The sequence below is a fragment of the Acomys russatus genome, chromosome 10 (genome assembly GCF_903995435.1).
Source record: "Acomys russatus chromosome 10, mAcoRus1.1, whole genome shotgun sequence".
Classification (NCBI taxonomy): Eukaryota; Metazoa; Chordata; class Mammalia; order Rodentia; family Muridae; genus Acomys; species Acomys russatus.
This window is the reverse complement of record NC_067146.1, coordinates 45,466,329-45,489,301: the sequence shown is the minus strand read 5'-3', so window position 1 is coordinate 45,489,301 and position 22,973 is coordinate 45,466,329. Positions and strand designations below refer to the sequence as shown.

Sequence of the window (22,973 nt, the reverse complement as noted above, 5' to 3'; positions counted from 1 at the left end):
TGTGATTGAAACAAATCGGGGAATTTGGGATGTATCTCAGTGGTGAAGTGTTTGCCTCGTAGGAGCTTGATCCCTGTCATGGCAAACATTAAGAAACAAATAAACCATCAAAAGGAAAGAGTCATTAGTTGACAGTATTCAGAACTTGCTGTTTTTCATGCTCTAAGTGAGATCTGACACAAAACCAAATGTAGCAACCAACAAATTCCCAAACCTGAAAAACTTAGATGGTACTCTAATTAAAGCCACAATTCTGAAAATTTGAATATATAATTGAGTGAAAATAATAACATTTCCATTCAAAGGACTTTAAAAAGTAATTTCCTTAGGGAAATTTGAAGATGAGATTGCTTCTGAGCTGGAGCTACACAAACGCCTTTAAGTGAAGGGAGAGGCTGCTCCTCGTGCTAATCCTTCAATTAAAGCGCACTTTCAGATTCACAGGGAACACACAACAGTCCTCTAAATTGGGCTCATTCCGAGGAACTGACTGCCGGCAACAGGGAATTATATAATTTTCCAGATCTTGTTGACATTTCTAATTTGACTCCTGCCATTTGCTCATGCAGCGCAAATGCTGGATGTGAATTTTAAAGAAGTACAGGCCACAGGAGGATAGCATCACACTGAAGAGATATCAGCAAACGAGGGTGTAATACGAAGAGAAAAATGAAGCAACGTTCAGAACTCTTCTTTTTCCCCAAGTAAGCCCTATCCCAAACACTACCTTGTAATATTTAAAAAAGCATTTATCTTATCGATTTTCAAGCTAATAATATTGTTCTTCGTGACCTTTAAAATTATTTCAACAGCAGCTTACAAATAATTTATTCTAGATTGGAAACAAAAGAATTGATATGAAGTAAAAATTCTTGTAAGTCTAAAAAAAAACAGTGTGTTCTATATAAAAATTAATTTTCTTACTAAGTGCATGTTTTTCTACATTGATCAGGTTTTGTAGCTTTTCTGCCTTAAAATACGTTTAGACTTTAGCCATGGATACTATTTCACCAAAAAATAGCTAGAACATAAAAATAAGAAAACGAGCGACTCGGGTGATGGCTTTGTCTGTAAGGTCCAAGCATGTGGGCCTCAGTTTGGATCTTCATCATTCATAAAAAGGACAGCATGTTAGCAAGTAAGTCTGAAACTCCAGCACTTGCTGGAGTGAGTATGAGGACAGATACAGATGGATCTCTGGAGCCCACTGGAGAGCCAGCCTAGCTGAATTAACGAGCCCCAGGTCAGTGAGAGACCCTGTTTCAAAAAGAAAAAGAACAGTGATGAAGGGAGATAGACAATACCAAACTCTGGCCTCTATGCACACACGGGCAAGCACACACACACATACAAGACTAAGAAAATGAGGGTCTGAGAGAAAGATTCATTCATCAATGTGTTTGCCTTAAGACAGTGAGGACCAGAGTTTGTTCCTAGAGCTCCCATAAAAATACTGAGGATAGTAGTAGGTGAATGCAATTTCAGTGCTGGGCGCGTAGATACTGAATGATCATGGACCATTCTAGCCTCATTTGTGAGCTCCAGGCCAGGAAGAGACCTTTTATCAAAGGAGGTAGATGGTCCTTCTAAGGATAGTGCCTAAGGATGTCTTCTGGCCTCAACACATAGATAAAGAAGATTAAAGGCATGAGTAACACTATGGAGTACTACTGAGCTATCAAAAAAAAAGGAAATCCTGAAATTTGTGGGTAAAGAATGGAACTAGAGATAATCATACTGAGTGTGTTATCCCAGATTCAGGAAGACTCATATGGTATATACTCCCTTGTAATTGGATACTAGCCCAACAAGGATGTCCCATGAAAGTCTTCACTTAGCAGGAGATTGGGATAGATGCAGGGACCACCTATTGGGACTCTAGGTGAGAGAAGTACAGGAGAATAAGGAAATAGAAGGAACTAGAGGGTCCTAGAAACCTATAAGAAGAATATCATGAAGGGTGGATCTAGACTCAGGGGTGTCTGCTCAAACTACTGCACCAACAAAGGACAATACATGCAGGAAATATTGAACCCCTACTCAGATCTAGCCAAGGGACAGAACATTTTCCACAGTTGGGTGGAGAGTGGGGGCTGACTCTGACATGAACTCTGGTGCCCTTAATTTGACCACTTCCCCTTGGTGGCGAGGCTTGGTGGCACTCAAATTAAGAATAGGAAGGCTACCAAGATGAGACTTGACAGGCTATGGCCATACGGTAGGGAAGGAGGTCCCCTTCTGTCACAGACCTAGGAAAGAGGAATAGGGTGAAAGAGGGAGGAAGGAAAGAATGGGAGGAGACAAGCAAGGGGATAACAATTGAGATGTAATCTGAATAAATTAATAAAAAATAAAAAATAATAATAAAAGCAAGATTGATATCCCTGCCCACTGAAGTTGGGACACTTGCATTGTTCTTAGATAAAATTTTCCATTATTAAAATTATAAACAAAAGAAAAAAAAAGAAAAGAAAAGAAAATGAGGGCTTGCAGGGTAAGCAAGTCCTCAATAGTACCTGCCTCACAAATAGGTCTGTCTGATATATTAGGCCAGAAGGCTGACGATGATGCTCCAATGCTATAGAGAGTTTTGGGTGATGGTTCAAGTAGCACACTTCCTCTGCCATTTTCTCATTTTGGAAGTGGCTAAACTGTACCTCCGGTTTACTCAGGTAATTAATTTTATTCCTTCTCAAGTCTCTGATGGGGTTGAAGACCAGATAGTTTAGTTTTACAATTAAGCTTAGTTGTTTAGGAGTTAAGATGTTTTTAGGTCTAGATAAACGTTTTGAGTTGATAAAAATGAAATATGATAGATACTGATTTACATTCAGTATTTTAGACACACCAAGAAAGGAAAGATATTTTCTTCAAGGTTGCCAAATACAAATAGCCAAAGCACTATGAATATAACATTTAAACACTTATATAATTCCTGATTGTTTTGTGGTTCTTCTTGCTGTAGACAGTTCATTGTATATATGTATAATCATATAAATAAATGTATATGTAAAAGAAGAAAAATAATAAAAAAAGAAAAGAAAAGAAATGAGCAATCCTTTTTAAAAAAAGAAGAAGAAGGAAAGTGAGGTTTTCCTGAGGATCTCTGTTTGTTTCGAGCACCCACTTGGCATGGGCTCGCACTCCTGCTCCAGGGGAGGTCATGTCCTCTTACGACTTCTGTGGTCACCTCAACTCATGCGTACATGCACATACACAGGCATAAAAATAAACAGACTTAAAATAAAAGGTAAATCTTTAAAAAGATTTTGGCAATAAATGTCAGACACGGCTGCTACTGAGGCACAGATGAATATACACAGGCAGAGTTTCATTAGCCTTATTTGGGCTAAGACAAGTTTTGTCTTATTTATTTCACATCAAGTATTCATATATATACATATACCCAAGAAAAGAAGCCATAGAATACTGCTGTATCATAAAAATTCACATATTAAATTTTAAACTACTGAGTATCAGGAATGGGGAAATATGAAATTCCAGACAGTAAAGCAAACACATTACAAAAGGCTTCTACCATGGTAACAGTAGTCAAGGGAGCATCCAGTGTCTCCGACCAGCAACACTAGTTAGAACGGTAGCACAAACTCCCAGATAGCTGATGGAAAACAAAACAAAACCAACAACAAAATACCAAAACAACTGACTCACAATTTTATATCCTGTTGAGTTATTATTTTTTCATTGTAAATGCAAAGACAGACACAAAATTGTTACTTTGTTGACATCCAACACTAAACCAATGATAGCAAAATTGAAACTATATAAAGTAAAAAAAGTGGCTGGGTGGTAGTGGCACATGCCTTTAATCCCAGCACTCGGGAGGGAAAGGCAGGTGGATCCCTCTGAGTTTGAGGCCAGCCTGGTCAAAGTGCGAGTCTAGGACAGCCGCTACACAGAGAAACCCCGCTCTCAAAAAACCAAAAAAAAAAAAAAAAAAAAAAAAAAAAAAAAAAAAGAAGTGTTAAAAACAGAGGAGCAATACTATGTTGTTAAACACTTATTTACTTTTTCATTTTTACTTATATGTGGAAGTGTTTGCCTGAACATATGCCTGCGAACCATGTGCTTGCTTGGTGTCCATGAAGGTCAGACGAGGTATCAGACACCTTGGAAATGGAGTTACAGATGATTGTGAGCTACCACATGGGTGCTGGGAACCAAACAGGGGTCCCCTACAGGAACAGCAGGTGCTTGTAACTACTCAGCCACCTCTTCAACCCCAAAGATTTTATAAAGGTAATTCCAACCATTCAAATTGTGATTCAGTAATAAAACAATGTTCTTAATAACTATTTGGAACTAACAGTATGAGTTAGATAAGGAAGAAGTTATTTTAATTTTCAGGTAGTAATAATCTCTATACAAGCACTCTTTTCTTACTAAAAGTGGGAAAATATCATATGGTTCAAATTCTAAACAAACTGATACACTGAAAATAGTATCTGTCTTTAAAATATTGAAGAGGAGGAACAGGCCTGAGGATGTAATCCGTTGTCACTGCACTGCTCAGCGTATGTGACAGCCTGGCTTCCAGCTCCAGCTCCCCAAGAAGAGGCAAAAATGAAGGGAAGTGAATAAATCATATAAGTTAATAAAAGATGAAGTTTATGTCATACAAAGATGCATGTGTGCCTCTCACATTTCCTTCAATAAAATGGCCTCAGAACAATTCTGCCAATAAAATGTAGTTTACAAAGATTCTTTACATATTTTTTTTCATCTCAATAAATGTAACAAGAATTAATTATAGCAAATGCTGACATGAGCTTACTTTGAGTTTGCTATCATTTTGAGAATTTAAAATATATTGTTACTTTACCCTCAAGTGGCTTTTAGGTCGGTGATCTTAACTCAATTTTGTATATATGGAAATGCTTGCTGAGAAACTTCAAAGATTTTGTTGAGAAAACTATAGTGCCAAAGTTTAGATCAGAACTCATGTGTTCTGCCCGTGAATTTAAACAATTTCAGGTATACTTTGGATACTTGGTACATCCCACAGCCTCTCCAATTTGTGGGAGTGAAAGGAAGATATTTTTAAAATGCAGAGTGGCTCTTTCTTGTTGTTTTTCATTCATGTTAGAAGTCACGGCACGAGACATAGAAAGGGATTCAGAAAAGGGGCTAAAGAATAAATAATGTAGAAAGGCAAGAGTATGACTGAGTAAAGACCCAATTGCCTGGATCTGAGACCATGAAGCTTTCCTTGCGAAGACCCCTACCTAGCATCCCCAGGTCTGCCCTTATTAACTTATTATGCAATGTCCAGAGCCCAATACAAGCCTCTCCCGGTTTCTTCCTACATGCTTACCCTCCTCCCTTCATTAGAGTGAAGCACCTTTACTGACAGTTCCAGGCAATGGTTTGCCATTTCCTTAGATCAATTTTCCTTTCACCAAACAAAAATTCATTTGTATCTTGAGCCCAGAATATTAAATGTGTTTTTAAACTGTTCTAGAGCAAAGAAAAGAAAGCCACAGAGACAGACATAGCCAAGGTAGAAATGGCAGTCAAAAATTGCAGTCTAAAATTTATAACTTCCCCTCATAACTACCTGGTATGCTTATTATTTTAATTTCCAAAGAACAAGTCTATATACGTTGTAAGTTATTTATGCTAAAATTAGGAGAGCAAGACTAATTTACTCAACAATAGATCAGAAAGATTCTTATTGTCAATACGAGTCCTGGAAGGTATCTGATCAGACTCTGTACACACATACCACATTTGTACTCTGTAAAAAAAAATCCGCTAATGTTGTTGTCATTTTTGTGGTTGTTTATTTTTGCATATTTATGTCTGTAGACTGAACCCAGGGTAAGCCTTACATACTAGCCAAGCAATCTACTACTGAGCTATGGCTCAAGACTTTCCACAGACTCTTCTATCGGTTATAACTGATGCTGTTTCACATTCCTTCCTATTTTGTTTCTCTATATAAGACATGTAAGACTTGATCAGGATCCCAACAGTTCTTCAGATTCTTTTACTTACATCCCTCATAGATGTCCGTGGGAATATGGACCGCTGCATGCTGATAGGATATCTGGCGTCCAAAATTAGCATCTTCAATAAACACAGGTTTAATCCGTTGGCTGCCTGGCTCACTTTCATTTCTTTCAGGCTATATAGGAAAAGAAAGATAATGAGCAATTTTATATAATACACTAATATATTTTCACAGTCACTTTCATGTTTGCTCTGTATATATTCAAAAGATAGAGCTATTTTAAATACAGTACCGTGACTCCATTGCTCATGCAAATTCTATCCAGATAGTAGTAGTCACCTTAAATGCTCATATTACCCAATTAAAATTAAGTTGTCTCCTGATTTCCTTAAGTTGGAAACATTCCAGAATCATCTGGAGCTTTCTCTTAAATCACATGTTAAGATAAAGATTTAAAGCATAGGATAAGTGTCAGAGGGCAACCAAATTTAAATTATCTACTTGAAATAAATTTCAGGATATACATTACTAAGCTGATATTGGGCAGCTGACAATAATTTGACAAATAGTAGCACACATAAGAAGTGTAAGACAGAACTGAAAGACCATTGTTTTATATTGTCTTGACTTTTGCACCTTTTCTATGTGAATCAGTCTTGTTTACAAAAGAAAGCATATTAAAGGAGAAGAGAATCATCACAATTCTAAATACAATTAAATCTTAACTCAGTTTTCTCAAATAGGCATCAAGACCCAATAAATAACGATATAAGCCAATGACCTAAAGAATTAAAGTCAAGGTCCTTGTCCTTGTGGCTGCCAAATAGTGTTATCTTATTATCCCACAGGCAGAAAACAATTCATAATGCCTTTGCAATGTTTTTCCTTGCATCTTAAACATTTTTCAATTGAAATATATTCTTATTGGCTAACTATTTTAAAGACTAAATTCAGATTTATAGTTTCAATTCTTTTATTGTGGAAGATATTTTATATATTCTATAACCTAATTCTTTGACACCAAACAGGAATAAAAAATTACTTTTAATATAGTATACAGAAGAGTCTCAACATTTTTTCAGTACATGGTAGTGATATACCTAATGAGCAATAGACAAAATTAGAATAACCAGAAAATGCCCTAAAACAGTAGACTCGATGTTGTAAGAAAAAAATTTTAACAGATTTGCAAAATGAATAGAGTTTATTGTTTATATGCTATTTTGCTGTCATGTGATTATATGTTGTTTTGTTGTTTTAAAAATTGTAGTCCACCGAATAACTTGTCAGTATGTTCAACACTGAGACAAAACATATTGCTGTTTGGAACATTAGAAAACCTTTAGACACAAATATTAGCAGCATAGATCTTCACAATGATTTTAAGCTTCTGTGCCGTCCTTCACTCTGTGGTGAAATGGGTGAGTAAGCCATGATCTCATTGTTTTTGCACAATGAGCCATTACTCTTATAGACTGGTATCACTACGTATGCACACAAATACATCTATGTAGGAGTTTAACTGTAAATTGGTCTTTGGTAAATTGTTTGAAAACAGAATACAAGTTTTCCATTCAGGCAAAGCCACGGATATATGGGTTTATTTATTAACAAACAGAATTTATGCATTAACAGGAGTCATACTTAAAGTGAAAATATCTGTATGAGAAAATCACTGATCACACAGAAGACTAGAGGAATATAGCAAGGATGGTAACCAGTGAGAAACTACAAATACTGCCTTGCCTAAGAAAAGTAACACATCTGCCTTGATTAGGGAAAGGAAGAATATAAATGATACAGGAGCTTCTTTTTCTTAGATTATAATATGAAATTTTACACATTCATAAAAGCACAGTCTATAGCCTGTTCTTGGATACTATTGACTGAATGAGACAAGGGGATAGTAAGAACCTGTGTTAGTAGCATTGCTAAGAAGAAAATACTTTTCTTATGAATGATAATGCAGCCTGTCTCACCCATGAGTATGATAACAGTGAACAGTTACTCTTTTTAAAATTACTATTAACTTACTTATTTACACCCTGATTGCCGCTTTCCCTCCCTCCTCTCCTCCCAGTCCTTCCCTCTCATCTGCCCTCACCCATCTGTCCCTTTCTCAGAAACAGGGGAGGCCTGTCATGGACATCAACCAGCCCTGGCACATCAGGTTGCAGTAGGACCAGGTGCATCTTCTCCTATTGAGGCTAGACAAGGTAGCTGAGTCAACGAAATGGATCCATAGGCAGGCAATGTAGTCAGAGACAGCCCTGCTCCCACTTTAGGAGTCCCACATGAAGCTTGCGGGGGAGGGGAGGGGAGGTAAAAGATGGAGCAGAATTTGAGAGAAGGGCCAATTCCTCTCCTCTTATTTGAAAGCAGCAGTGGAGTCAGGGCAACGCATCAGCAGCTCTCACTCCTTGCTTTACGGTACAGGCTCTCGGGATCCATCTCAGACTTTGTCATCACAAGGGACACAAGAGGTGCCCTGGATTTTTAACAAATCAAGGGGAAATATAATCTGACATATATTTCTTTAAGGTACCAGTCAACTAAACTAAGTTCAGGAGATACCTCATGAAAAATTATGTTTAGCAATCATCATAATAATGATAATAATGGATATCAATATTTTGTTAACCTTCATTTAGAATATAGGTTTGTAATTTGTAGATAACAGAGAAATATAAATGCTAACATTTTTCAAATATAATTCAAAAGACAACATTCTTTGTATGTAGTGCAGGGTTTAGCTATCTTCTGAAATGAGTTGGGAAAATGGTGCGTGTAGAGGACTAATATTAACAATGTATAAAAATTCAAAATATTAGATATTAAGAAAACAAATAACCCAATTTTAAGAATGTGGTAGAGGTTTTAAACAGAGAATTCTAAAAAGAAGAAACTCAAATGGCTGAGAAACATGTAAAAAAAATGTTCAAAATCCATAGCTATTAGGGAAATATAAATCAAAACTACTTTGAGATTTCATCTTACACCAGATGAATGGTAAAGTTTAATAAGATAAGTGACAGCTTATGCTGGTGGGTATGTAAAGTAACACATACATTCATCCATTGCTGGTTGGAGGGCAAATTTATACCGTGATTATGGAAATTAGTGTGCTGATTCTTCAGCTATGTGGCATATTCCAAAGGATGCATCATGCTATCACAGAGACAATTGTTTAGTGATGGTCATTGTTGCTCTGTTCATAATAGGCATAAAATGGAAGCAGCCTAGATGCCTCTCAACAGAACAGGCAGGCTACCAGGATGAGACTTGATAGCCTATGACCTTCCCCTCAGTCATAGACCTAGGGGATGGGTATAGGATGAAAACAGGAGGAGGGAGGAATGGGAGGATACAAGTGATGGAGTAACAATTTAGATGTATTCTGAATGAATTGGGTCTTTGTGAGGTTTAGGTATCAATGTGACTGTGGCCTCATAGAAGGAATTTGGTAGTATTCTGTCCATTTCTATCTTTCAGAATAGCTTGAATAGTATCGGTATTAGCTCCTCTTTGAAGGACTGGTAGAAATCTGCGCTGAAACCATCTGTCCCTGGGCTTTTTTTGGTTGGGAGATTATCAATGGTTGCTTCTATTTCTATAGGCGAAATAGGGCTATTTAATTTCTTTATCTGGTCTTGGTTCAATTTTGGCAAATGGAATCGGTCAAGAAATTTGTTAAAGGCTATATACAGCAAACCAACAGCCAACATTAAATTAAATGGAGAGATACTCAAGGAAATCCCTCTAAAATCGGGAACCAGACAAGGCTGCCCTCTGTCCCCATATCTCTTCAATATAGTTCTTGAAGTTCTAGCCAGAGCAATAAGACATCAAAAGGAGATCAAGGGGATCCAAATGGGAAAGGAAGAAGTCAAATTATCCCTATTTGCAGATGATATGATAGTGTATATCAGTGACCCCAAAATTCCACCAGAGAACTCCTACAGCTGATAAACACCTTCAGCAAATTGGCAGGATACAAAATAAACTCAAAAAAGTCAGTAGCTTTCCTGTATACAAATGACAAACAGGCAGAGGAAGAAATTAGGAAAACTACTCCCTTCACGATATCCACAAACAATATAAAACATCTAGGAGTAACTCTAACCAAGCAAGTGAAGGACTTATTCGAAAAAAACTTCAAACCTCTGAAGAAAGAGATTGAAGATGACATCAGAAGATGGAGGGATTTACCTTGTTCGTGGATCGGGAGAATCAACATAGTAAAAATGGCCATCTTACCAAAAGCAATTTACAGATTCAACGCAATCCCTATCAAAATACCTACAAAATATTTTGAAGATATTGAAAGATCAAATCTCAAATTCATATGGAGAAATAAAAAAACCCAGAATAGCAAAAACAATCCTATACAATAAAAGATCCTCCGGAGGAATCCTATACAATAAAAGATCTCAAGCTGTGCTACAGAGCAACAGTAATTAAAACAACATGGTACTGGCAAAGCAATAGGCCGGTGGATCAATGGAATCGAATTGAAGACCCAGAGATAAATCCACACACATTTGCTCACTTGATTTTTGACAAAGAAGCCAAATCTATTCAATGGAAAAATGATAGCATCTTCAACAAATGGTGCTGGTCTAACTGGAGGTCTACATGTAGAAAAATGCAATTAGACCCTTATTTGTCACCATGCACAAAACTCAAGTCCAAGTGGATTAAAGACCTCAACTTAAAACCAGAGACATTAATTCAGTTAGAGGAAAAAGTGGGGAAGAGCCTGGGTCACATAGGCACAGGAAAGAACTTCCTGAACAGTACACCAACAGCCCAGGCCTTAATGTCAACAATTAATAAATGGGACCTCATGACACTGAGAAGCTTCTGTAAGGCAGGAGACACTGTCAGTAGAACTAAGCGGCAGCCTACAGACTGGGAAAAGATCTTCACCAACCCTTCATCTGACAAAGGTTTAATATCCAAAATATATAAAGAATTCAAGAAATTAAACACCACAAAACCAAACAACCCAATTGCGAAATGGGGCTTCGAACTAAACAGAGAATTCTCAACAGAGGAATATCAAATGGCCGAGAAACACTTAAAGAAATGTTCGTCCTTGTTAGTCATCAGAGAAATGCAAATCAAAACGACACTGAGATTCCATCTTACACCCATCAGAATGGCTAAGATCAAAAACTCAAATGACACCACATGTTGGCGAGGATGTGGAGAGAAAGGAACACTCCTTCATTGCTGGTGGGAATGCAAACTAGTACAACCACTTTGGAAAGCTATCTGGTGCTTTCTCAGAAAAATGGGAATAGGGCTTCCTCAAGACCCAGCTATCCCAGTCCTTGGAATATACCCAGAAAATTCCCTACCACACAACAGGGACATATGCTCAACCATATTCATAGCTGCTTTATACATAATAGCCAGAACATGGAAACAGCCTAAGTGTCCCTCAGTAGAAGAATGGACTAAGTGTGCACCTGCTACCGTTAGCTCTTGCAGACTCTGTAACTGTAGGGAAGCTGCCCTTAACAACAAAGAGCTGTGTGTTTTTAAATGGCAGGACTAGGACATTTAAAGTCTTCACAATGAAGAAAGTTTAATGTAATAATTTCAACCTGATTAAAATATTATACTATATACATAGTTATTGGAACTCTAAGTGGTATCCCTTTAACATGTATATTTTGTTGTTTTGTATATTAGTTAAGCATTTCTAAAGTAAGCAAAATAGATGATGACTGGACCTCAGGAACTCTCATACCAAGCATTAGAAATCATCTGTGGAAAATATTCCCCTAACTCTATAATTAAGTTTAAGGAATGTTCAGACCTCTTTGAGATGCTGTCATTTAAACAGATGTGAAATTTCAGGGAAAAATATTTGCTACACTGCAGAAAACAAATGTTAAAAATCATCCCATGAAGCAGCTCCTTCGCAGGGATCTCCTGCTCCCAAAGTACCACTGCAGGTCACCGCCATATAACCCTACCACCTTCTAGAATCACATCTGTTTCTATACAATTAAATCATTAAACACTGGGCTCATAAAGAGACAGTATATAAAATGCCATGGCAGAATTAGTTTTAAAGTAAACGAGACTACCAAGAAGGAAGCAAATAAATATGCAAGGGAGCTCTACCGATCAGACAAATGTCGCAGACAGGTCAAAACTTTTAAATGGTCACTAAAATAAAATGAAGCAAATAAATCGATTCCAGGTAATAAGATGAGATACCCAGGCCACGCATATTTCATTAAGATTATAGTCAGACACATATTTCACAATGGGTTAAGGGGTTTGAAACCGTCTGACTTATTTCTGCTCACTCCCAGAATGCAGGAAACAGCTCAGACCTGCACAACTCAGATCACTTGAGCAATCTGCTCTGCTATCTTCAGGGAATTTGAGCACTTACTGGGACAGATGTCTCTAAAAGCCAAATGAGTAGTCTAAGTAAACATTGGCTTTATAGAAAACTTTAAATAGATATCTGGGAAATTATTTATTTGATGGTATTTTCAATTTTCTTTAAATTTTTAGTATTTAGAGCCTTAAAGAACATCAACATGATCATCTGATTTGTATCCACCATTTTTCTCAAAATTTTTGTAAGATTTATTTGTGAATTCTATTTAGCATATGGATTGTCTTAAATGACACAAATTCAGAGATTAAATTCCCTTTTATTGTGACTAACATTTCTCCCCCTGACCCTTTGGTCATAAAATCAGCTTAAATTTGATTGTGATATCATTTATACTGTTTAGAAATTACATGCAAAGCCAACAGTGTTGTAAATGATTTACATCACCTGTAGTGTATTACTGCCACCTACATTGTACAGAACAGATGATGCAAAAGAAGAGATCACGTGGCTTTTACCATCTCTGCTAGAGAAGGGAAGGGCAGTGATTCACACCTGGGTAGTGGTGCCTCTGAAAAGCCCTCACTTTGCTATTAGGATGTGCACAGTAATTATACATACATGCCTTGCTCTTAAAAAAAAAAAAAAATCAAGCAGAGTCACATTCTGAAATTTCAGGAATGGAAGTCATATAATTAGCTTTAAATTTTTAAGGAAAATACCAGAAAAAGGAACCATACCTAATAAGGGCCTACATCAAGGTGCTAAAGGTTTGGTAGATAAGAGCTAGCACTGTGCCCATAGTTCTAGAGTGAAGGCATTTTCCACAAAGCCAGCCATGAGTTACAAGCTTCCAGGGCATGGCGAGGAAGGAGGGTCACTTGTTCCATAGAAAGGAAAATGCTACAGGAACCAATTTTTAAAATAAATACATTGCATATGATTGGAAAACTTATAGCACTCATTGATCAGTTATTTGGAGAAGTGACGATGTCAGCAGAGACTAGAACAGTTTAACTCTATGTGGCTAGGTGGTCCTGTTTCCAGGATGGCCGGGCACCTTGTCCTTCTATGAGAGTTATAATTGTCAAGTAATTAAGTCAAGTTATCCTTTCACTTCTGTTTCAACGCGTGCCTCCCTGAACACATTCTACAATCCCTGCTGAACAACAACTCTATGCGCCCCTTGGACATGGCTTCCTTAAGTCTGTCTGTCAACAGATATTTATTTTATAGCTACAAGGTGAATAAAAATATCATTGATTGAAATAAAAGTGCAAATATATTACAAAATGTCCCTGAGTAGTTATCTGAAAAGAGTCCTTTAAGGGTTTCCAGATGGCTCCCCCACAAACTGGCTCATTCAGAGAGGTGCAAGCAAGGGCACATTCTAAGTAAACCACTGGTCACCTTTAAATACCTGTTTTGCTTTGAGCGTGGCTATGGATCACCATCACAGGAACACTGCGCTTGGACCTATCTTTCTTCATGACAAATATAAACGTGGTGACATGCCAGCATGGGACACATTGAAGAACATAGAATCTGGAGAGCCTAAATTCCATCTTGGTGCCTGTGGGAAATGCATTTGTGGCCTTGCTGTGACTTATTTCTGATATGAAGCTACCCCTGCAGCCACTGGTCCATCTAACACTCCCCAAATCCTCCTGCTCCCTGGGCCATTATATGTTGTTGTTCTAGGATTTCTATGCTGTATTTAAGCCTTTTTAAAAATTGCTTCTTCTCTGTTGTTTCAAGTGTGAAGCAGGTTGAGGGTAAAGCAGTGAGAGGTAGGCAGGGGGACTATGACAGGCTGAAGGGCACACCACCTAGGAAAGTAGTCAAACTAACTGTTATGTTGAATAATGCCTAACGTCAGAAAATTAAATATTTAGTTGAATCTGGCCCTGTTGTATACATGTAGTTTCACACTTCTTAGGAGAATTTCAGATGCTTATTTTCAAATTCGACTTGCAAGCTAAACATAAAACTCTAAAGGAATTCTTCTAAGCAACCAAATTAAATATTTAACTGTCTACTAGAGATGTCCTCTGGGATGTCCTTGAGCAACGTTTTACTATAAATGTTTCTTGGTTTTTAACACCCTTTGTCTGAAGCACTGTAGGCCACCCACATCTGCCACTGTACACAGATTACACCACAGACCTAATTGCTGTCTACTCCCCAGGCTGTGGCTCAGTCTTTGCAGATACAAATGTTGCACTTTACATCTCTGCTTCTTGAGCTCCATCATAACCATCTTTCTAAAAAAATCGCCACTTTTTAAGCATTTTTACAAACATTTCTTTAGTTGATTGAGTGCATTGTATATGAATAATTTGTGTTGCTCAGCTTTCTTATTCTGATGAGCGTTTATCCATGGCAGCTTTGCGTTCTGCTTTTCAGGTGTCATGTGTATACCTGGATTGTTCTCTGCAAGGACTAACCATGTATTTAATGTTGTTTTCTTTTCTTGCCCGAAAAAGATAACGTGACTCCAACTCAGAGACCAGCATCTGTGTCTTTGTTACTGTGATATGATTCCTGCTTAATTGAAGCTTTCCAGTGTTCCCATCAACTGTTCCTTGTGTTGTTAGTTTTTAAAAAAGAAAGACCTGTCTCATTTTATGACTAGGAAAGGTGCAGAGGCTAGCTTTTACTTTAGTTTCCTTCCAGTGGATCATATTAGTGTCTAAAGAGCAGAGAATGACATTAAAAATGTAATTTATGATCAAGAGAAATTCACAAGATCAACTATTTTTTTAAATGTGCATATTTAAATTATTTTTTGGATTACAGTGACTAATATAGACCTAGGGTGAGGTGTGGAGAGTAAAAAAAAATGAGCCCTCTAAGAAATAAATTAAATGTGGAGAATAGGAAGAAAAATGCTTAGAACATATCTGTAATATTAGTTTCTTAAGCCTTTTTCATAGTTACATCAGATGAGATTTCAGTGTAGACGCAGAGACTGCTGGAGAAAGAATAAGATTTCATAGGTGAATATATTGTTCTCTGCTTTATTAGAGCTGTGCCAGCAATTTTAACCACACAAAGCTGCCCTTTGAGAAATAATGCTATGAGAGGAGACCTAAAGGAAACATTTGTAAAGCTTGGTGGTGGTGGAACCTCCAAGAAGAAAGCCATTTCAACACCAAAAGTTGTCTGATTAGCAGGTTCCAGCAAGATTCACACATGTGTTTAAATACCAGACTAAACACTACAAACTCAATGACCGTAATAGAAAGCATCCATAGACACAGTGTTTAGGAATATATATGTATTCATAATGCATTGCATGATTAAAAGCCTATTTAAATTTTAGAAACAAAAAGTTGAGATCATTTAAATAATTCCTACATATATTTGACATTAGTGTCTAACCAAAAATTAATGTCTTCGAGTAAGAAAGGAAATGACTGACGTTAGTGTATGGGAAATAGGGAATACGGCCATGATGTTGCTAATCAGGGGAGCTGAAAAACAAATCATCTAGCACAGAAGTAGGGAGAAAGGTAAAAACAGCAGCCAGGGTTCAGAGTGTGCAGTCGTCCGGTCCTTTGTACAAGGAATAACTAAACCACCTTTCAGCTATTTATATCACTATCGAAATCACAGAGGATAATTTTAATATGAGTAGTTTCTTAATTTAGCATTCTAATTAGTTCCACTGATTAATTTTGTGTGAGGTATTAATATATACGGTGGTCCCTTGAAATTGTAAACAGAGAATTGTAATGGGGAGCCTAATACAAACTAAAACAGTGTACTGGCATTATGACTTTTACGCAATACCTATACATATACATACATACACACACATATACATACATACATACATACATACATACATACATACATACATACAAACGTACATATAAAATCATGAATGGAGTAGCCCATCAATTCACCTATGCTGCAAAACATTTTGTGAAGATGAATAAACCATTTCATCTATATAAGTCCAACATCATTGGATAAGGAAATCTGTGTAATATGTAAATAAAACAACATAACCCTTTAAAATCCAAAATTATATTATGAGAGGTTAGTATTTACTGTTCTTTATTATCTTTTCTGAATAATGTTTCCACTGTAGAAAACAATTTAGTAGTAGTGATCAAAATGCATGCATTAGAAAAGATTAGAATAAATAATTTTAAGTTCATTTCATATAAAAGTGTATTTTCCACTCCAAAGCATATACAGGGGGAGGAAATCCCCCTCAGGAACAGTCATAGGAGAGAGGAATAAGGGGAAAATGGGAGGGAGGGAAGAATGGGAGGATACAAGGGATGGGATAACCATTGAGATGTAACAAGAATAGATTAATAAAAAATAAAAAATATATAAAAATAAGAATAAAAAAATGAAAAAAAATAAAGATTTAACTACATTTGAATGATAAGAAGCTATGTGGATGGAATGTTGACACTAACTCTAGTGCACTCAGAAAAGCAACTGAAGAAATGTAGAGCAACTTTTATCTCCTAATTATTACTCTCTCCTTTCTTACTTAAATTCTGTCTTTTATATTTTACTTGGGTTATTCATATTGAGGGGAAAATATAAATTTTGTTTTAAACCTGCAGTTCATTATAGGCTGAAAACAATGCCTGTAATAAAAAATGACAAGTGTATCTTTTCAAATAGGCTCTGTATAGGAAGGGGATTTTCTCTAAGGGCCCTCCTACTTTTGTGGTAAGATAGGAGGGAGGGAGGGAGGGAGGGAGGGAGGGAGGGAGGGAGGGAAGGTGAGAGAGAGTGGAGAGAGGCAAAAAGAGGAGGAGGTAGAGGAAGAGAGAGAGACAGAGAGAGAAGGACAGAGAGAGACAGACAGAGAGAGAGAGAGAGAGAGAGAGAGAGAGAGAGAGAGAGAGAGAGAGATCAAGACTGAGATGAAAAACAGGAAAAGCAAAAGATATCCTGGCTAGTTGAAAGACTATGAATTCCCACACTAGCTTTGGAACCCAGAAAGTTACAGAAGGGAAGACTCAACATACTTTTGGAAGTTTATGTTTCTGAAATAAAAAAGCTAGTGGGTATCTAGTTAATCCTGTCAAATTTCCTCATAAATTTTCAAAATCTGATAAGAAAATTCAAATAAACTATAGTAGGTTATATAGGATCATCTTATGTTCAATCCAGGTTCAAATTTAGCACAGTTTTGTGGCAGCCATATTATTTCTCAAAATTCTTCTGAAAATAACTTAACACCTATTAGGTCATTTGACCAAAATATAATTTTGACTAATTATATTATTGTTTTGAATAGGAACTACATGCATAACACCAGTTTTAAGTAAGCATCTACGTACAAGGAAAATCTTATTTTCTCAAACACTTCGAAAAATGGTTTACACGCTTCCCTAGTTTTTGTTGATGTAACTGTGTGTGCATGCATGTGTGCATATGTGTGTGTGGGCATGCATGTGTGTGTGTGTGTATGTGCATGTGTGTGCATGTGTGGTGTCTATGTGTCTGTGCAGTGCATGTGAGTGCAGCGGCCAGTGGAAGCCAGCAGAGTGCATCAGATCTAACAAAACTGAAGTTACATGCTGCTGTGAACAACCCAGTGTGAGTTTTCCTAATGAAATCCAGGCCCTCTGGAAGAGCAAAAGGTTCTTTTATGCATAAAAACATCTCTCTAGCACCTTCTCTTGGATGTTCAGGTCTCTATAACCTTTGAATTTGTATTTTAAATCAGTTCAAATTTCCTATGTAAACATATAGTAAATGTGTTAAAAGTTAATACTAATATCCTTCATAATATCTTAGCTACAAACAAAAATAGTATAATTTATTATAAAAACCTTATATTTATGAAAGTATTCAGATTTACTAATATGGTCATGAGCTAATAACATTTAAATGTTTCAGGCAACTGCTACTGAAATAGCTGTGAAAAAAATTTAGCTTGGCCAACATTAAGAAATATATATTGACATTTACACTTTACAGATAAATTGAAGATCACTTACAGTATTTCAACAAGGTCATAATGCTGATAGAATAACAGAATTTTGAACAACAAGCTTCCTCTACATGTGGCCAAGATGTGAATATTGGTAGATGAAACTAATCCAAGCATTGAAAAAGCAATTTTAATGTGTAAATTCTCTTTTAATATAATGGCAAGCAGTGCTACAGGAAATTATTACTTTGTAAATTAAGGTGAACAGTGGAGTTTGGTCTAATCTTTCTGCAAATGGTTATATACATATCTGAAATTTCTAACAACAGAACTACTTTCTGGGAACCTAACCTACAAACAAACTAGAAATTTTCATTAAAACGTGTTAAAACACAAATACATTAATTACACTGCTCTGCATTTGAATGTTCAAGAAGTGAAATTTAACCTCTTCAGCAGAAGAGTCAGTTCATGGGATCTTGCCAACTCAAATTATTGTCTGACATCTATTCAATAATACAGTAAATAATTTTACCAGCTTATAAATCATTATTTGAATAGTTGGCAGGTTGGTCATGATTTCATATGACTGTAAAGCCAGCCAATCTTATACCTGTCTCTCAAAAACAAGACAGAAAAAAAAGTAAAATGAAAGATATGTTAATGGAAAGCTTTAAAAGTTAAAAATTAAAGAACTAATATGACTTTGTAAGAGCCTAAGAAATATTTGGATAACTTTCCTCTTCCTTATAAATCCTAAACTCCATAATATGGCTATATTCTTTACAAATACCAAGTATATTCTCCTTAGAAATACTTACTTTCCTCAGAATCCAGGTTAGGGATTGGGTGTACTCAGAACAGCACTAGTCAACTACATTATGTCTTAGATGAAAAATAACTTGGTTGGGGGTTATACATGCATGCACATTTATGTGAGCTTGGTGCCTGTGGATAACAGAAGCCAATGTCAAGTGTCTTTTCAATCCCTTTTCTTTTTTCTTTTTAAAGATTTATTTATTTATTATTATGTATACAGTGCTCTGCCTGCTTGTACCCCTACAGGCCAGAAGAGGGCATCAGATCACATTATAGATGGTTGTGAGCCACCATGGGGTTGCTGGGAAGTGAACTCAGGACCTCTGAAAGAGTAGGCAGGGCTCTTAACTGCTGACAATCTTGTTTGAGGAAGGATCTGTCTTTCACTTCATGCACTGGCTGCACTGGCTGAGCAGCAAGCCTGCAGGTTGGAGATAGGATTACAGATACTTGTCCCAACACCAACTTTGTAAGAGGGTGCGGGGTGTCAGAACTCCTCCAGTCCTCACACCTGGGCAACAGGCACATTAACCAGAGTCAACTCCTCAGCAAAACGTCTGGAGCTTTAATCGGATTTAATAACGCGTGAGTAATTAGAATTAAAGGACTTATCTGCGCATGACTGGGTCTATGAGTCCTACTGTTTTCTTTATATTACATATATTCTCTGCCAACATCTCTATTACTATGGACATAAAAAACACATCTTCGCCTTCCAAACACTGATAATAGTGTCTGAGCTCTTTGATATCCGTAAGCTTTTGATTAATTTTCCTGAAGCCTGTCTTATGTCTAATTTGGATAATGCATCATTTTCTATAACAATTATAAAATATAACAGTATAATTCCTTTATTTTGGTTGGGATGAAGAAGTTCAAAATACAAATCACATTCAATAGCTGGATTTCCATTGATCCTTTTCTCCATGACAGAGTTTTCTTTCTATACAAAGAGGATAAATAATGCCAAAGGTATTTCAACTCACTATTCGAAAAACATCTCTGCATGTAGACTGGGGAGAAAACACTGGCTGTGATTTCAGGACTCCAACTACAAAACTCATTAATAATTTTCCACCCGTGGTGAATGAATATTCTAACCTTGACACACTGTGACTGAAAATGAGGTCATTGCTTACTGCTAAAAGTCAGTGTTAAGTTTCTGTGTGACTCATTATAACCTTGAACAAAAAGTACTCTATTTCTATGTAACATAAAAGGAAAATCTTGACTACCAAGCAAATCTAACTAAGCAAAACTTCTTGGCATAAAATGTAACTACTTGTATAAGTGTTACAACAAAATATTTATTTGACATACTTCATGATATTATTACAAAGTAACACATTCTAGAAGATTTAGTATTATAAAAACCAGTGTCAATGTTTTATGAATTGAATGTTTAGTAAAGGAGATAATTAATGTACTACTATAAAAAATTGATGACGATTTTCGTATTTTGTTGTATTTTTTTCTCTTTTTGATCATAATTACATCATCTTCTTCACTTTTCCCTCCAAAGCTTCTCTTGAATCTCCCTAGCTCTCCTTCAAATTTGTGATCAAAGTATTTTCAAATAACTAATACTAATTGTAATTCAACTTTTATTCTGACACCACTCGGTAAACCATAAAAACATTTTGTATTTGCTGACAGTCTTTAAAGACCATTCTGTATCATTAAGGTTGCACATGCAGTCTTTATAATAGGAATGCTATCACATGGGAACACCTGTGTCTGATACCACACGGAAACCACCTGTGTCTATAGAGATGATTAGCCCTTTACAAAGAAGCACTCTGGAGATGGTGAGAGGGGTCATCAGTGAGGAGCACTTCCTACTTTTCAGAGGAGATGGATTTGACTCCAAGCACCCACACGGCAAGTGACAACCATCTGTAGCTCTGGTTCTAGGGGACCTGCTATGACCTTCAGACCTCTGTTTGCACCAGGCTCACATATGTTGCACGTACATACATGCAAACTCATATACAGTCAAAATACCCATTTACATAAAATTAAAAGAAATAATGTAAAAAAGAAACCAAGGTTTTAAATCTATAAAAGGGGAACACGTGGTTTTCATAGTGTTATTATGCAAATTAAGATAATTTGTGAAAGGCGGTTAATAGGATATCAGAAAATTTAGTACTCAGTTTAATTTGATATTTGAAGATATTAGTAGGTTGCATAATTTGGAAGTTGTGGTTTCAATAAAATACATTTATGTTTGTTTTTTTAATGACTAGGAAGGCCAACTATTTATTTTCCATGTTTTCATTCTCCTACAGACTATTGAAAGAATGCTTTTTATTCAGACAGAAAAGCAAAGATGACAAACAGTAATTTTATAACAGTCCTGCATTTTATTTAATGATGAATTCTAGTTCTTACGAATATAACAGGGCTTCAAAATACACTTGTGGATAAACAATTATATATAAATATTTTTCCAATGCAACTAATCAACTAAGAAAGTTTATAATCTTAAATATAAACTCCAAGTTTAGAAATGGTACCATCATAAATAAATGAAATGCCTTTCCAATCTCCATGAACAAGTGGCAAAATTATATATAGCTTAATATTTAAAAATAATTCATATTCTCAAACATTTAAACACTCATGGTAAAAACATTCATTTAAGAAATATTATGTAAGATGTCAAGAGTACTGCTCAGTGATAGAGCACATGCAGGGCTCTTGATTATATTCTGAAGCAACACACACGCACGCACGCACGCACGCACACACATATGTCTTATTATGAAACTCTCATATATTACTTTACCCATTACCGTGCTAATGCTCTAATGAAAGCAAATTAAGGAAGGAGTTTTATTTGGGATCAGAATGTAATGCAACTGCTATTGTGGCAAGAAAAGCATGTGCATGATCTTGAAGCAGCTGACTATGTGTCCATAGTCAGGAAGAAAAGATAAATGAATGTTAGCACTGAGCCCCATTTCTTCCACTCATGCAGTGCAGAAACTCACTCTCAAGAAGAGAACCTCCCACAGGTAAGGTTGGTCTACCCAGCACCATTAATATTAGTAAAATAATCCTTTACAGCTAACCTATGTACAGAATCCCTCACAGGTCGGCCCACTGGCCTTTCATCTAGGAGATTCCTAGTAATGTCAAGTTGTCAATGAACTGTAACCATCTTAGCCATTATGTCTTAAAAGTCAGATCAGCCAGGATCACTTGTTAGCAGTTTGGGGATGTCATTGGCATTGGATTTTAAAAATAGTTCACATTGGTATATGCTGTTCAGACATACCAGATTTACGGTGACCCCACCGACATTACCCAGGACATAGAGATGAATCTATTAATATCTATGCTCAATCTTGCAAATGGGATACACATATATAACTGTGACACTGTAACACACATTGAGGTACTTACGAGGTGTGCTGGTTCAGAAACAGGAAATTAAACTGCCATTTCTCATATAGGAAGGCCGGTGAGCAGTCAGTACAAAGTGTTTACACTGACCGTCACCTTGACACATCTAACTAATGTTTTGCTTTTGTCATCTAACAGTCTCTTTCAATGGGTCAAATCCAGTTCCAGGTGCTAAAAATCAATCTTTTATCATAGGAAATAATTCAATGAAGAATATTTTAATACTCACATCAAGATCATCCTTTGCATTGTAGTAAACAACTTCATTGCTCTAAAAAGAAAAAAGAAAGTGTTGATTACAAAGTATAAGCCAGAAATACTGTATCTAGAAATCAATGCATTTTTTAAATATTTTAAGTAGCAATCCCTTCATGATACTGTGTTTATAATATATTCTGTGAAGCCCACAGATCCCCAGACATACTCAGAAACACTAAAGCAGTACACCAGAACAACCATAACAGCATGTCTTAGAGTGGAGATACCATCTC

The 22,973-nt window shown here is 36.4% G+C and overlaps 1 protein-coding gene across 3 annotated transcripts in view; it reads right to left on the bottom strand.

Annotated features, from left to right (window-relative positions):
• Cacna2d1 (calcium voltage-gated channel auxiliary subunit alpha2delta 1) overlaps nucleotides 1–22,973 on the bottom strand; it is a 430,688-nt gene that overhangs the window by 148,628 nt on the left and 259,087 nt on the right. For all 3 annotated transcript variants that reach the window (XM_051152078.1, XM_051152080.1, XM_051152079.1), the window contains exons 5-6: nucleotides 22,712–22,753; nucleotides 6,019–6,148 (exon numbers count right to left, since the gene is read on the bottom strand). In XM_051152078.1, coding sequence (XP_051008035.1) covers nucleotides 6,019–6,148; nucleotides 22,712–22,753 — 172 coding nt within the window. The remainder of the gene's footprint in view (nucleotides 1–6,018; nucleotides 6,149–22,711; nucleotides 22,754–22,973) is intronic.